Source organism: Eumetopias jubatus, unplaced genomic scaffold (genome assembly GCF_037043125.1).
Source record: "Eumetopias jubatus isolate StellerSeaLion01/CBP00866 unplaced genomic scaffold, mEumJub1_p1.0 scaffold_14, whole genome shotgun sequence".
In the NCBI taxonomy this organism is placed as follows: domain Eukaryota; kingdom Metazoa; phylum Chordata; class Mammalia; order Carnivora; family Otariidae; genus Eumetopias; species Eumetopias jubatus.
In genome coordinates, this window is record NW_028274820.1 from 657,066 (window position 1) to 673,629 (window position 16,564).

General features: G+C 47.8%; 1 protein-coding gene across 5 annotated transcripts in view; it reads left to right on the top strand.

The window, feature by feature from the left end:
- Positions 1-350: 350 nt before the first annotated feature.
- Positions 351-16,564, top strand: part of OGDH (oxoglutarate dehydrogenase) — a 70,107-nt gene continuing 53,893 nt past the window's right edge. For 3 of the 5 annotated variants that reach the window (XM_028095410.2, XM_028095409.2, XM_028095414.2), the window contains exons 1-2: positions 351-420; positions 14,385-14,633. In XM_028095410.2, the coding sequence (XP_027951211.1) occupies positions 14,412-14,633 (222 nt within the window). In that variant the 5' untranslated portion in view covers positions 351-420; positions 14,385-14,411. Of the gene's footprint in view, positions 421-13,341; positions 13,465-14,384; positions 14,634-16,564 lie in introns of those variants that run through there. The other 2 variants (XM_028095412.2, XM_028095411.2) reach the window with 2 other exon arrangements.

Here is a 16,564-nt window from a genome sequence, read left to right on the forward strand (position 1 = left end):
GGGCGCCCGGGTGTCCTAGCACAGCCCTCTTCCTTCCTCAGGGAAGCGGCGGCCCCGCGCAGCCGTGGGCGCGCAGGGCAGCGTCCAGCGCCCGCTCGCGGCCCCGCCGCCCGTGGGACGCCCTGGGGTCCACGACGGCCTCCACACGCACTCGCCATTTGCTGAGGCCTCCCGTCCGACCAGCTACTTCCGCTCCGGCCACGCGGGTCCAGCTCGCGGAGCGCCCCCGCAGACCACCGGCACTGGCCCCCACAACGCCGGCGCGGCTCTATGACGCCAGGCCACGCCCACACGGCACGGGCGGGCCTTCTCCAGGGGCGGGGCTGCGTGCTGACGCCACACGCCGGGGCGGGGTCAAGAGTTTGGTGCCCCGGAGTGGGGTGTCGGCGCCTCATTCGGGTGGAGCTGAGCCGGGGACAGGTAAGCGCGCGCTGCCGCCGGGCCTGGCCCGGTGCGGGAAGACCCGAGCCCTCGGGCAGGAGGCAGGGGTTGCGGCAGAGGCCGAGGGCGCCGCGTCCTCGTTGTCGCTGGCGCCGCGGTGACAGGGAGTGAAGCCGGATGGAGCAGGGCTGACGGAGGGAGGTGGGCGGGACGGGGCCTGACGAACGGGCGTGACAGCCAATGGCGCGGTGAGCGCCGCCTGACGGGCGGAGATTGGCGGGTGCGGGCGCGCGCGGGCGACGCGGGGGGTGCGCAGCGGCGCGCCATTGGCTGTGGCGGGCGTGGGGCGGGCCGCAGGGCGGATGTGCGGGAACTGGCGCCGCGGCCCGGGTGACCCCCAAGGTCGAGGAGGCGTCACGAGGGAGCCGCCCGGCGCTGTCCTCTGCCGGGTCGGAAGGGTGGCGCGCCCTTGTTGGAGCGGCTGCGGACTGCGGGCCGTGCTCCACCCGCGCCTGTCCCGGCTGCGCGCCTGGGGAGACGCCCTTGTACGGAGCACCCGCAGCACGCCTTGCTCAGTACTCCTCCGGACTCAGTACCCCGCCTTGCCCAGCCTCCTCCCTGCGCTCCTGGGGGGACGCCCAGCCGCGGACCACCCCAGCACCCCGTGGACTTAGTACTCCTCCAGACTGAGTACCCCGCCTTACCCGTCTTTCTCCCTGTGCTCCTGGGGGGACACGCTTGAGCAGACCGCCCCCAGCACCCGGTGGACTCAGTGCCCCTCGGGACCGAGTGTCTCGCCTTACCTAGTGTCCCTGTGCTCCTGAGGGGATGCCCTTGAGTGTATTTAGTCTCCACAGCACCCTGCGCACTCAGTACTCCTCCAGGCTCGGTACCCTGCCTTGCCCGTTCGTCTTCCTGCTCTCCTGGGGCAACGTCCCTGAGCATGTTTAACCTCCACATGTGCTCAGTGCCCCCCCGTACTCGGGACTCCGCCGTACGAGCCCTCCAGTGAGCACCCCGCGGCATCACCTGTACTCAGCACCCCGCCATCGCCATCCTCCCTGTGGGGTGGCACCCTTGAGCGTATTTAACCGCCGCATCACCCCGTGTACTCAGTACCGCTCTGGACTCCACTCCCCACTCACCCACCCTCTCCCTGAGCCCCTGGGGTCACGTCCTTGAGCACACTGAATCTCCACAGCACCCTGTGTACTCAGTAGTGCCCCGGACTCCCTGCTCCGCCATACCGTACCTCACATGCCCACCCTCCCTGTGCTCCTGGGGTGATATCCCCACAGCTCCCTGCGCACTCAGTACTCCTCCATCCTTAGTACCACTCCATCCCATCACTTCCTGCGCTCCTGGGGAGATGCCCTTGAGCGTATTTAACCTCCGCATCACCCCGTGTACTCAGTACTCCTCCGGACTCAGCACCTGCCTTGCCCATCCTCCTCCCTGCGCTCCTGGGGAGATGCCCTTGAGCGAACCACCCTGCAGCACCCCACCATACTCGTCCTTTTTCCAGAGGTCTGATAGCCCATGTTGAGATGACGCGCATTTCTTGGAGCAGCGCACCAGTCATGCACCTCTTCCACTTCACAGAGCTACCAGACGGAAGTGTAAGTTGTGTGCCGAGACTCAGTGGTTGCAGAATGGAAGACAGATGAGTCTGAGGCCCGAGGCGTGACCTCTGTCTGGTGCTTCTCTGAGCCTTATTCTGCAGGCCCGGACTGTGGAGCAGGGACTGGGGGCGTGCTTCCAGGCTCACTGCTCTGAGCAGCTTCAGGACAAGTGGCCTGGAATGGAGCCTTGTTTGCGTAGTGGCAGGAGCTGTGACAGTCTAACCACAGCGTTTTCGTGCAGAGACGTTTCATATGAAAGTATGCAGTACTCTTCTAGCTTTGCAAAGTAGCCAAGGACTGGATCTTGGAAAGTTGGGGAAAGATCAGAGTTTCCTGATGATTGAGAGCACTTTCCACATTCCAGTTTTTTTTCTTTTGCGACACTTTGGAGATACAGTTCGTGTGCTGTACCATTCACTCACTTAAAATACACAATTAAATGATTTGTCGTTTATTCACAGTTAGGCAACCATCACCACAGTTCAGTTACTTTTAAAAACTAATTTCAGAAGCCTGAATTTCTGTGGGTTTAATTTAAATTTGCACAGTTTATTAAATATCAAACATTTTTTTGTATGTCTATCACACCTACACATGTGTGGACTTATGTGCATATCAGATCTACTTTTAGCTGATTTCACTCCCCACTGCCCCATTTGAAAAAAATACTATACTATCTACCTTTTAAATTTTTAGATAGTTTTTTTAATTTTGGGGTAATTGTAGTTATTGAGCCTTATTTTGATAATTGTACATATAAATTTGTTATATGCAGTTACAACAGATAGTACAGAGAGATTCCAGTGTCCCTTTGCCTAGTTTCCTCAAATGATAACATTTTGCAGAAACTAGAGTATGACATCACAGCCAGGTACTGGCATTGATAACAGCCAAGAGACAGAACATTTCCCTCATCACAAGGATCCCTCCTCTTGCCTTTTTAGAGCCACACGTTCTTTCCTCCTGCTTCCATCTCCTTAGCTCCTGGCAGCCACCAATCTGCTCTCCATTTCTATGATTTTGGCAAATGAAGCGGGTTATATAAAGAGAATCATAAGGTATGTAACCTTTTGGGATTGGCTTTTTGCACTCCTCACTTCTCTGAAAATGAATGCAGCTTGCTGCCTTCATTTAGCTCCTTTTTATGCCTCCAGGCCTTGGATGCAACACCATTGGCTCACCCATCAAAGGAGGTCTGAGTTGTTTCCATTCTTTGCCTATTATGAATAAGGCTCCTAGAAGCATTCCTCTGCAGGTTTTTATGTGAACATAAGTTTTTGTCTCTCTGGGATAGATGCCTAGCGGTGCAATTATGAAGTCATATGGTGGTTGCATGTCTAGTACTTTTAAGAAATAGCCAAACTTTCCCATAGTGGCTGTGCCATTTTACCTTCCCACTAGTAACGTATTTGAGGTCCACTTTCTCCACATCATTGCCAGCATTTCATGATGTCACTATTTTTTTTTTATTTTAGCCATTCTAATAGCTATGTAGTGATGTCTCATTGTGTTTTCAGTTTGCATTTTCCCTGATGGCTACTGATGTTGAACACATTTTCCATTTGCTTCTTTGCCATCTGTATATCCACTTGAGTTATGCCCCTTTTTTGGTCTTCTGCTATTTTATGGTAGTTTTTTTTTTTTTAATGTTGAGTTTTGAGAATTCTTTATATATTCTAGCCCTTTGTTGGATATGTGGTTTGCAAATATTTTCTCCTCATGTGTAGCTTGTCATCTTCTTAAGATATTTTGCAGGGCAAAAGGTTTAATTTTGATGAAGTCCAGTTTATCAATTTTGTCTTTTATGGATCCTACTTTTTTTTTTTAAGATTTTATTTATTTATTTGACAGCGAGAGAGGGAACACAGTAGGAGGAGTGGGAGAGGGAGAAACAGGCTTCCCGCTGAGCATAGAGCCCGATGCAGGGCCTTGATCCCAGGACCCTGGGATCAGGACCTGAGCCGAAGGCAGCCGCTTAACCGACTGAGCCACCCAGGCGCCTCCTGGATCCTACTTTTGGTGTCAGGTTTAAGAACTCTGCTGGCTCTCGTTCCTGGAGATTTCCTGTTGTGTACTTTTCTATAAGTTTCATAGTTTTGTATTGTACATTTAAGTCTCTGATTCGTTTTGAGTTAATTTCTATATAAGGTGTGAACTCTAGTTTGAGATGTGTTTGGTGTTTTGCGGGGGGAGGGGTTGCCTATGAATCTCCAGTCAACACTATTTGTGGAAAAGATTGTTCTTCCTCCATTAAATTGCTTTTGCACTTTTGTCAGAAATCAGATTTGTTTATGTGGGTCTGTTTTAGAGTTCTCTGTTCTGTTCCATTGGACTTTTGGTCCATCGTAACCATCAATACCACACAATCTAGATTACTGCAGGTACATAGTAAGTCTTGAAATCAGGTGGATTTGTTCTTCCCACTTTATTCTTCCTTTTCAAAATTGTTTTAGCTAATTTAGTTCCTTTGCTTTCTCATATAAATTTTAGAATAATCTTATCTCTATCTATGAAAAAAATTACTGGGATTTTGTTAAGAATTGTGTTTTACTTGTATATCAATTTGGAGGTAATCAACATCTTTACCATGTTCAGTGCTCCAGTCTGTGAACACAGTATGTCTCTCCATTTACTTAGGTTTTTTATTTTTTTCATCTGTGTTTTGTAGTTTTCAGCCTATGGGTCCTGCATATGTTTTGTTGGACTTAAACTGAGTATTTCTTTTTAAAAACTTCTGGTTTCCATGTGTTTGTTAATAACTTATAGAAATACTATTGATTTTTGTGTGTTTATCTTGTATTCTGTGACCCTGATGAATTCATTTATTCTGTGAGTGTTTTTGTAGAGGTGTTATATAAAGACAATCATGTCATCTGCAGATAAGAGTGGTTTTCTTTCTTAATCTCTGCCCTGTATGCTTTTCAGTTCCTTTTCTTGCCTTTTTGTTCTGGCAACAGTTCTCAGTACTATGTTGAATAGTAGACATGAGAGTAGACATCCTTGTGTTGCTCCCAATTTTAGAAAGAAGCATTCAGTCTTTCACTATTAAGTATAATGTTCGCTGGATGTTTTTGTGGATGCTCTATATCAGGTTTATGTCCCCCTCTAATCCTAGCTTTCTGAGGGTTTTTATCAGGAGTGGGTGTTGAATTTTGTCAAGTGCTTTATCAGCATCTATTGATATGATCATGTGATTTTTCTTCTCTAGCTTGTCAATATGGTGGATTACATTGTTTTTGTTTTTGTTTTTTAATATTGAACAAGCTTTGCATCCCTGGAATAAACCCCACTAGAGTATAATTGTGTCTGTGTATTGCTTAATTCTATTTGCTGAATTTTGTTAAGGTGGTTTTTTTTGCATCTGTGTTCATGAGGAATGAATTTTAAAACTTTTTTTTGTATAGCTATTTTTGGGTTTGGTTTCAGTGAAATATTACCTTCATAAAATGAATTATCCTCTCATATTTTCTGGAAGAGATTGTGTAGGATGGGAATTAATTAACCTTTAAACATGTGGTAGGATTCCCTAGTGAACCCTTCTGGGCCTTAAAATTACTTTTTTTAAAGATTTTTAATAACACATTAAATTTCTTTAATAATTGTGGGGTTATAAAATTATGTATTTCAAGTTGGGTTAGTTGTGACAGTTTGTACTTTTGTTGAGTTCCTCACGTCTAGCTGTTCTGTCCCTTGTTGAAAGAGGGCACTTCAAGTTTCCAGCTATAACTGTGAGTTTGTCTTCTTCCCTTTTATTAGTCTGGTTAACATATTTTGCACTTACGTTGTTTGATACACATACACTTAATTGCTCTATCTTAGTGGGTTGATCTGTTATCATTATGTAATGTCTCTGTCTTGTAATTTTTTTTGTCCTGATGTCTACTTTATCTGATAATAATATTGCACTCCTGCTTTCCTTTGATTAACGTTTGCATAATATGTAATTTTTCACCTTTTCGCTTTCAGTCTTTTTTTTTTTTAAGATTTTATTTATTTGACAGAGAGAGACCCAGTGAGAGAGGGAACACAAGCAGGGGGAGTGGGAGAGGGAGATGCAGGCTTCCCACTGAACAGGGAGCCCAATGCAGGGCTCGATCCCAGGACCCTGGGATCATGGCCTGAGCCGAAGGCAGACGCTTAATGACTGAGCCACCCAGGTGCCCCTTCACTTTCAGTCTTTATCATTTTTTGAATTGAGTTTCTTGTAGGTTTGCATAAAGTTGGATCCTTTTGTTTTATCCACTTTGCCAATCTCTGTCTTCTAATTGGTGTATTTAGATCCTTTACATTTAATGTAATATGTTGTTGCTATATTGGGAGGTAAGTACCATTTTCTTTACTTTCTGTTTTTTATTTCTTTGCTTTCTTTTTCCTGACTTATTGCAGATTATTTGAACACGTTAAAATTTTACTTGTTTCTATATATAGTGAGTTTTTTTTAAAGATTTTATGTATTAGAGAATGAGAGGTAGAGAGCACGAGAGGGAAGAGGGTCAGAGGGAGAAGCAGACTCCCTGCTGAGCAGGGAGCCCGATGTGGGACTCGATCCCGGGACTCCAGGATCATGACCTGAGCCGAAGGCAGTCGCTCAACCAACTGAGCCACCCAGGCGCCCCTATATATAGTGATTTTGAGTATATTTCTTTGAATAGCCTTCTTAGTGGTTGGGTATCACATTATATGTATGTAATTTATCATAGTCTGGGTGTCATCGTTAGTTTGAGGGAAGTGTAGAAACCGTACGTCCATTTACATCTCTTTTCCTTTCCTTATTTAAAAAAATTTTTTTTAAGATTTTATTTTTATTTATTTGACAGAGAGAGACACAGCGAGTGAGGGAACACAAGCAGGGGGAGTGGGAGAGGGAGAAGCAGGTTTCCCACTGGGCGGGGAGCCAGATGCAGGGCTCAATCCCAGGACCCTGGGATCATGACCTGAGCCAAAGGCAGACGCTTGATGACTGAGCCACCCAGGCGCCCCTAAAATTGTGTTAAGTATTACCTTTATATATGTTTAGAACCACATCAGACATGTTGTAATATTTGTTTCATCTATCACACATAATTAGAAGATTCAAGAGGTGAAGGAAATTATATTTATCCATACATTGTTCTTTTTTATTTCATGATGTTGCAGTATTCTTTATCTTATCGTTTCATTTCTGTTCAGAGAATTTCATTTAGCCATTCGTTTAAGGTAGGTCTGCTGGTGGCGTATTCTCTTAGCTTTTCTTCATACTTTCATTCCTGAAGGATATTTTCACTGGATGTAGGAATCTGGGTTCACAATGATTCTCCTTCAGCCCTTGAACACGGTCGTGCCACTTTCTCTTGGCCTCCATAGTTTCTGGTTAGAAATATGCTCTTCAAATTGTTTGTACTTTTCAGGTTTGATTATGGTGTGTCTTGCAGTGGATTTCTTTAAGTTTATTCCTTTGGGTTCATTAAGCTTCTCAGATCTCTAGGGTTTTGTCATTTGCCAAATTTGAGAAGTTTTTGCCATTATTTTTTTGAATATTTTTTTAGCCCCTACCTCTTTCTTTTTCTCTTGAGATTCTGATGACATTTTCATGTCATCAGTAATATGATGACATTCGTATTCACCATGAAATCTTGTGTTATGGTCCTACATGTCACTGAGGCCCTGTTCATTTTTCTTTTCAGTGTGTATTCCCTGTTGCTCAACTTGAGTAATTTTTTTGTTCTTTGTTCACTGAGTTTTTTCTATCCCTTTCATTCTGCAATTTAACCGATCCATCAATTTTTTTTTTATTTTGGTTGTTGTATTTTTCAGTTCTGAATTTCCATTTGGTTCTTCTTTATAACCTTCATTTCTTTGTTGAGACTTTTAAAAATTTTTTTTTACTTGTTTTCAAGCATGTTCATAGTTGCTCAAGGAAGCATTTTAAAGCTGGCTCCCTTAAACTTTTTGCTAGATAAACTTTTTGCTAGATAATTCTAACATTTCTGTCTTCTTGGTGTCTATAGATTGTCTTTTTGGGGGCGTTTTGGTTGAGATAATTCTGGTTCTTGATGTGGTGAGTGATCTTTGGTTATGTTTTGGACATTTTGGGTGTTACATAATGAGACTTGAATCTTGAATGTCTGAACACAGAGAACAGGTTTCTGCTGATGCTGCTGAAGGTCAGTGGGTGCTGCCTGGTTACTACTGGGCAGGGTGGAATCTAGGCTCCCCACCCAGCCTCCTTGGTATCTGTGGGGAGGGACTTCTTGTTATTGCTGTGTGGGTGTAAGTTCCCCATTAACCCTTTGTGATTCAACCCTGCCTGGGAAGGAAGGGGTGCTGCCCTGTTACTGCTGGGCACAGGTGGAATGCAGTCTCCCTCCTGGCCTCCACTGCCCTTGTGGGGGTCACCTGGTGGGGATGGAAGTCCCTGATCTTCTCTGACACGACTGGTTGGTGTAGAGGTGGGCAACAGTGTTTTCTGTAGGGTTGGCTGCAGGCTGCGGTAGAGTGATGATTGTCTAAAAATTTCTGTCCTGCTATGCAACCCTTTTCTGGTCCTTTGACCAGAGAGAGCAGGCTTTGTTTGCAGCTTGTCTATGTGAGTCGTCATTTCTGGGTTGCCAGCTTCTTCAGCACCTAGTCTGGGATATATGAAGCAGAAAGAAAATTGAGGACTTGATGCTGTGCCTTTTGGGGCCCCCAGATCCCTTTCCAGTCTGCCTCCTTCTCTCCACCTTTTAGAGTCTTATGTTTTCTTTGGTTTAAATGTAATGTCTTATTTCTTCAGGAGCATTTAGTGGGAAACAGAAGTCCTATATGTGCCTTTGTTTGTTTGTTTGTTTGTTTTAAGATTTACTTATTTTGGGAGGGAGGGGCAGAGGGAGAGGGCAAGAGAAACACAAGCAGACTCCGCGCTGAGTACAGAGCCTAATGTAGGGCTCGATCTCATGACCCTGAGATCATGACCTGAGCCAAAATCAAGAGTCAGATGCTTAACTGACTATGCCACCCAGGCACCCACTGTATGTGCCTTCAAATTTTTAATAAATACTGACAAATGGCCTTGTTTTCCATTAATACTTAATAATCTATAGTCTGATCAACACCCTTGAAGAATGCCTGTCTAGCTACACCCCAGAGTACCACACAGTGGTGGTCTGGGTGAAGACAGGTCAGCCTTGAGACCTGCGCACTGAAGCTTGTTGGGAGTTCTGACTTCAGAGATGGAAGCTCTTCTCCGTAATCTGGTCAGCTACCTTCCCCATATTAATTTGTGGTAGGTTTACCTTGAGAACTTAAGCTTTTTAAGAGATATCATTAGTTGGTCTTTTTTTTCTGCTGGTAAGCAGTGATTCTTTGGTCATAGAACACTTTCAGAGTGTGCAAAGTGCTCTCATGTTTGTACCATAATCACAAAAAGCGATGAGTGGGAGCAAGAGTGATCGCTGCTGTCACTTTCTGGCAAAGGACCCTGAACACAGAGCCCGTGACATGTTTGAGGCTCGTGTAGCAACTGAGAGTCCCTTTGCCTGTTTGTCCTGTAGGCTCACTCGACCATCATTTCTACCAAGTAATGGTGAGATACCTTTGCAGTTTGAAAGTGATCCTCACTACCTCCCTGTCCTTCAGTTTATGCTTGATGAGGCGTCACAAGTGAAAGACATCAAATTCTTTGAGATTTTCCTCCAGGGAGGGGAGAGTTCCTATTTGTGCCCTCTCCGTGCATGTCCTTGTGTCACCGTGGGAAGTATGGTAAGTGCAGCCATGGAAGGAACAGCTGTAGGCATGTCGCACACATGATCTTCTTGGTTCGTCATGAGCATCTCAACGAGTCTGTAACCACAAAAGAAAAAAAGAAAGGAGAATGTCTTCAAGATCAGTTGCTGTGCTTTTTAAATGGCTGTCAGGCAACACACATGGGAAACAGTCACTTAACGATGCGGGCTCTTTTCCTCAGACGCATTTCCTGAGGAGCTGCCTGGGCTGTCCTTTCTAGACCTGGCCTCTGTAATTGCACCTCTGCCTCGCCAACGTGACTTTGATAGCGTCAGGAGTCAGTTTATCTCTGCATTCTCTGCATGGGGAGATGGCCTTGGGTAAAGTGTATGTCCAACAGGGGAAGGTCCAGGCACAGATAAAGTCCTGTTCTATGTCAGCATATAATTTCCTAAGGGCAGTATACCGAATCCTTAATCACAAGTTTTGCCTTGGTTTTTGCTTATCTTAAATGTTCTTTTTCTCAAAGGCACAGGTCTATACCTGCATCTTGAAATCAATGGGTTACAAATAGGGTCATTTTATGTACTTTACCAATACTAATAGATTCACTTACGTGTTTTCTTAGACGTAGTTTTTTTTTTTAAACAATGTCTTTGATGCAATTCATATACCATACAATTCACCCATTTAAGTTTCACAATTGGACGTTTCTCAGTATATCGGAAGGTTGTGCAGCCATCAACATAATCTAGTTGTAGAGCATCTTCATCCTCCTCTGAAGAAAACCCACACCCATTAGCTGACACATGTCCTCTCTGCCCCACGCCCTTGCAGCCACCAGCAGGCTCTCTGTCTGTAGAGATTTGCCTGTACTGAACATTCTACGTGATAAAGTCATATGACCTGTTGTTTTCTGTGAATGACTCTGTTCACATAACATTCTCGAGGTTTGTGTGTGTCACAGCACAGATCTGTATCACATCCCTTTTTATTGCCAGCTACTGTCACATTGTGTGGCTGTAGCACGTTCTGTACACCCTTCCATCAGTTAATGGACATTTGGGTTGTTACTGTGTTTTGGCGACTTATGAATAATGCCACTGTGAACATTCACGTACAGAGGTTCATATAGACATATGTTTTTGTTTCTCTTGGTTAGGACCTAGCAGTGGGAGTGCTGAGTCATGCGGTAGCTCTATGTTTAACTTTCTGAGGATCTGCCGCGCCGCATTCCCCAGCGGCTACACCAGCTGTACTCCCACCAGGAGTGCGCAAGGGCTCCCATTGCTCCACGTCCTCCCCAATACCTATTTTCTCTTTGACCATGTCTAGTCTAGTGGGCATCAAGTGGTATCTTACAGTTTTGTTTTGAAGTTCTCGAATGAACAATTTTGAACATCTTTTAATGTGTTTGTTGGCCAACTCTGTATCTTGTTTGGAGAAACGTCTACTTGTGTCCTGTGGTGCTTGTCTGACTTGGTTATTTTTCTCTTTACTGTTGAATTGTAAGAGGGTTTTTAGACATATTTTGTATATAATCGTGTGATTTGTAAATGTTTTTTCCTATTTTGTGTTTGTGTTTTCTGTTTCTTGATGGTGACTGTGATGACGCACAAAGGATTTTATTTTGATGGGGTCTAATTTATCTGTTTATTCATTCGTTTGTATTTTTGGTATCCTAAGAATCCATTACCTGACTCAGGGCCTACAAAGATTTCCTACATTGTAACTTCGAAGTATTAAAACTTCTAAGACTCTTAGAGGTGTTTTAGCTCTTGCATTTAGTTCTTTGATCCATTTTGAGTTAATTTTCTATGTGGTGTGAGATAGGGATCTAATTTCACGCTTTTTTGTGGAACTGTCGTTATCCCATCACCATCTTTTGAAAGGACTACTTTTTGGCATCCTTGTCAAATAAAAACCTTCATCCAAACCAAAGTCAGAACACGTGGACTTTTTGGCTTTCATGAAGGCATTTGAACAATTGAACGTCTCTACCAAATGATGCACAGTTTTTGGTTTTTTTTTAAGATTTTGTTTATTTGACAGAGAGAGACACAGAGAGGGAACACAAGCAGGGGGAGTGGGAGAGGGAGAACCAGGTTTCCCGCCGAGCAGGGAGCCCAATGTGGGGCTCGATCCCAGGACCCTGAGATCATGACCCAGGCTGAAGGCAGACGCTTAACCGACTGAGCCACCCCAGCACCCCTGATGCACTGTTCTTATAGTGACTCTGGGATTGGAAAGACAGAATCTGGTTCTTCCAAAATCTGGAATGTAAACCCAGTGTCTGCTCAGGTCCATCAGATCATGGGCATCCTTGGGTGGAGCCATCCACTGACGAGCAGTCTTTCTGATGAGTCCTGTTAAAGGGAGTTTGACAGTTGTCATGTATCCCGGTGACTGTCTGGGCAGCCGTGAGCTGTGTGTCAGTTTCAGTGACTGCAGACAGCAGCTAAGATAACACGGGCTATTTGCAGCGTCGTGTTGGAAGGACCAATTTTGGCAGAACCGAAGGAATGAGTGGTTTTGTGGTTGTCAGTGTGGTACCAGTGTCACTGGGCATCACAGCGGCTCAGTAATGACAGTTGGTGGCGGTGAGACTACTGCGTCCTGGGAGGAGAGCCCGATGCAGAGACCGTGGCGTGGCTCAGGAGGCTCGGACGATAGTGACGCTGGAGGGGAAACACAAGCGCTTTGCTTTGGATGTACGTCATGAAAAGCAGCAGCGGTAGTTTCTGCCATCCCTGCGTTGGCTGGGGCTCGATGGAGAGACGCGTGGTGGGGGCAGGGAGAGTGGACGTGAGCGTGTGACTCCTGGGGTGAAAATAGCGCAGCCTGAGATTTCGTTCTGTGGCCACATTCGAAACCCGCGGCCTGCCTGTCTTGAACCTGTGAGGGGCAAGATGTTGTTGGTTGTGCACCTGCTTTCAGAGCACCTGCTCTGCTTCTTCCTTTTGCTGGCCTGTCTTTTTGAAGCAGCAGGGCGGGCCGGCGCCCTCTGCGTCCGAGGCCGTGTGTGTATTCTGAGCATGTTTGGGCCAAGAGGAAGAGTTCCTGTAAACAGTACTCTGAGTAGTTTGCACAACTGTTATTTCTGGGGAATTCTTAGCACAATTCAGGGCTTGGATCTCCTTCAGGTAGGTGTAGAGCTGGGTGTGATTCCAGCCAGGGCGTCTGCTTCGAGGCACAGGCTCAGGCAAGGCCTTAGGCCAGCATGCATGGCAACCTGGGGCTGTGGTGTGAGCCTTGCTCCCCTCCCCTCCCTGCCCGGGGCTCCTGGGCACCCAGGATTCTTGGGGAGGGGGAGCAGCACTATGTCGTCGCTGCCAACAGGGGCCCTGCCCGCAGGCGTACTGGGTTCTCAGGCATGGTTGGAATTGGTTCAAGATACTCTTGCATGGTCTGGCGGCTACAGTCGCTTGTTTTATAACACGGCTGTGTTTGTTAGAGGTATGTGTTAAATTTAGTAAAATTGTGACCATCAAGCGCAAGGTCCACTCAGAAGCAAAGAAATACCTGCCCCCCCACCCCCGCAGTCCTTTCCTTCTCGTCCTGGGGCCTCACCCTTCCTCTCCAGCTGCTGAAGGGCCAGGCAGAACAGGAAGTCGGGCATTGCATCCTGGCCCTGCTGTTAGTGGCCCTATGACCTTAGGGATTTTCTTTCGAGAAAGAAACTAAAACTCAGAAAGGCAGTCGGTAAACAGAAGAGCTGGTTCCTGCCTTCTAGGGGGTTTGCCAGGTTCGTGAGAAGTCCTAATGTGTCACAGGGCAGGTAAACATTTCTGTCACGGTCGCTGTGTGCACTTCCCCTTTGGAACTTGTTTAGAGTGCAGCCCCTGCCCTGTCAGGTCTTCCCGAGCTCCCCGGTGCTTATGAAGGGTGGCCATGCTCTGGGGGTGGCGTCAGGCCCTGTCCAGCTCACCCCCCTCCCCCGTCTCGTGTCAGACAGTTCTTGCTCTTCTCCGTGTTCCTCACCCTTTCCCACCTCTCTGTCTCTCCCGCTCCTGATTCTTCGGCTTAGAATGCCTCCTCCCCTTCATGGCTAAATGCTTCCTCGCAGCCTGAAAGCCGCAGCCTTCCCAAAGCTTCCCTTGTCTGCTCTTTCCTCCCACCTGGAAGGAAGGGGCCTTTGGAGGGGTTCTCTTGGCATTTTGGGTGCCTCTCAAGGACTGAGTGTCTTCTCTGCAGTGTTTTTTTCCTTTTTTATTCTTTTTCTCTTCTGCCTGATGATAAATTATTTGAGGGTGACCAAAATATTTTTCCAGTTTCTCTGTATGTTCCAGAACACCATGAGTCCAGGAGGTGCTCAATAGTTTCAGGATAGACTAGAAATGTTTTTCTTCATTTTATGGTTAATCTTAATCTAATCCTCATGAAGTAATCCTTGCTGCCTTTTCTGTGATTGTCTTACGCACAAACTTAAGGGTGTTCCATGTGTATCGTCGGCCTCACATCCCTCCAGCGAGACCACAGCTGCGTCCTCGCCTCTGTGTCATGTGGAGCACGGCCCCATATGTAGAAGATGGGGTAGGGTGGCCGCGTGTGCACACGCTCTGTTGTCTCCTCTGCGCCCGGACCCGGGCCCTGATGCGGAGCCCACGGCCACGAGTGTCTCCGCCAGCCACAGTCTGCACAAGTTTTCCCTGTCTGATGAAATGCCCTTTCTGACTTTTCTTCCTTTTTGTTGTGCAGACCGTCGTGAGAGACGTCAGGACAAGGATGTTTCACTTAAGGACTTGTGCTGCTAAGTTGAGGCCATTGACGGCTTCCCAGACTGTGAAGACATTTTCACAAAACAGACCAGCAGCAGCTAGGACGTTGGGGCAGATTCGGTGCTTTACCGCCCCCGTTGCTGCTGAGCCCTTCCTCAGCGGGACTAGTTCCAACTATGTGGAAGAAATGTATTATGCGTGGTTGGAAAACCCCAAAAGCGTACACAAGGTAAGGCTCTCAGAAGCGGATGTCTTCGTGTGTTTGGAGTCTTGGCCTGATGTTGGCCGGCCGTCCAGGTAAGTGCCTATGTCCTGAGGAGCCTTCTGGAAGGCAAGCCGGCCGGCTGGCAGGCAGCAAAAAAGCCCACCGAGCGGAGTCCTCTGCATCAGCAGCTCGGCCATCAGCCCGGGCCCTGCAGCGACCACCTCTCTGGAGGAGCGCTCCCCTCTTGCTTGACGCACCGCACACTTGAGACCCGCTCCCTGGGACAGAAGGCCTGTTTGACTTGCAGGGGTCTGAAGAGGCTCGTGCACCCTTTCCAGGGCCTCCCCGAGGACGCTGTGGGATAGACACCAAAGACAGGATGCAAACAGAAGCCACGACCCTGCCGGATGCTCCATCCCATCTTCCTGAGAAACCTTAAAATCATCGCATGCGAATGCTGTGTAAATGGCATTTTTGATCAGTATGCTCCTGTATCTGAAAGTAAATTCCATGCGGGCTTCTTTCTAATTCCCCTCTGTCGCCGGTAAGGCACGTCCTTGAGAGTCCCTGTGTGCACACGTTTGCTCGATACAGGGCGTGCCTGGCGGCCGAGTTTCTTCCTTGCATTCTGGCCGGCGATGTTTATGGGTTTTCAGGCTGGGCAGTTGGCCCAGTTGCAGGAACTGGAGGGTGGGTCCCCAGGTTGCCATCTGTGCCCCATTTGCAGGCCATGGGAGTTTGGAGGAGACATGGGTATGTGTGGGGTGCCCAGGGTCTGCACAGAGGAGTGCCCGACAGAGGCTGGCCACCATTAACTGCTGCTTTGGCGTCTTCCTTACTCGTGAATCTTGGTGTCTTGTCATCAAAAGGCAGCCTGCTTCCACTGGGCCCCTGAGAATAAGCTTCACCCTGAAATGTTCATGACATTTAAGGGTGGATACGTTCGTGTGGCTGCTGGAGCCACTGGCCCTGTTTCATCCTGGTCTGAGCCTCCTTGCTCGGCAAAGGAGGGCATCCAGCCGGGTCCTTCCCCGTTCCCTTGGCAACCTGGGGGCCACGTGGCTCCCTGAACAAGGTGAGACCTGGTTTCCTGTGAGAGTAGATGTTTCCCTGGCCTGTAAACAAAGGGACCACGCAGAGGTGACCCTCGAAAGCGGCCCTCCCTGCGGTGCTGGCCGTCAGACACTCTGAAGACAGGTGCGCAGTGGGCTCTGGACTAAACCTTGCCAGAGGCTTCAGGGGTCACACTGTCATCTGGTGCCCAGGCCTGTCCCTCGGCCTTCCTCTCCCCAAACATAACCTCTGTGGAACCAACCACATCTTCTGTCCTCTGGGCTGTAGCAGTGTGTGGGTTCTGGGCACGGGGCCATGTGCTTTTTCACTCTGCAGTGTCCTGACTTCATTCCCACTCCCGGGGAGCACAGCACGGTGACGGCTCCACTCACAGGCCAGGGAGGAGTCCAGGGTGGGCACTGGGTCCTTGGGCTCTGCTGGTCAGAGCGAACACTCACAGAGATGCTGCAGAGCAGGTGTGCAGGGTCTCAGAAAGGGACTTGCCAGTTGAATACGAGAATCCATGCAGGTCGCCTCCTTGGGCCAGATTTTATGTGCTGGTTTCTGTTGCGGGGATTCCCCAGGGGACACCACGTCTTGGGGGGGGGCAGGGCGGTGTAAATCAGGGGGCGTGCCCCTCATCCACCGTCCCAGCCACAGGGAATCGATTGCCTCTCCATGGTGGAACCGGCCTCCTACCTGATGTGTTCACGTTTCTTCAGAGACACAGTCCTGAGCTTGCATCAGATTCCAGTGGCCTCTGTAACTCAGGGAAGTCCTTAGAAATATTGACTTTATGAAGAATGCTTCATTTGTGCTCATGTTTTAGAACATGTACTTCAAGCAGAAATGATGAATTGGATTTGAAGCTTGAGATCGATTGGCTTTCAGACCCCCCCACA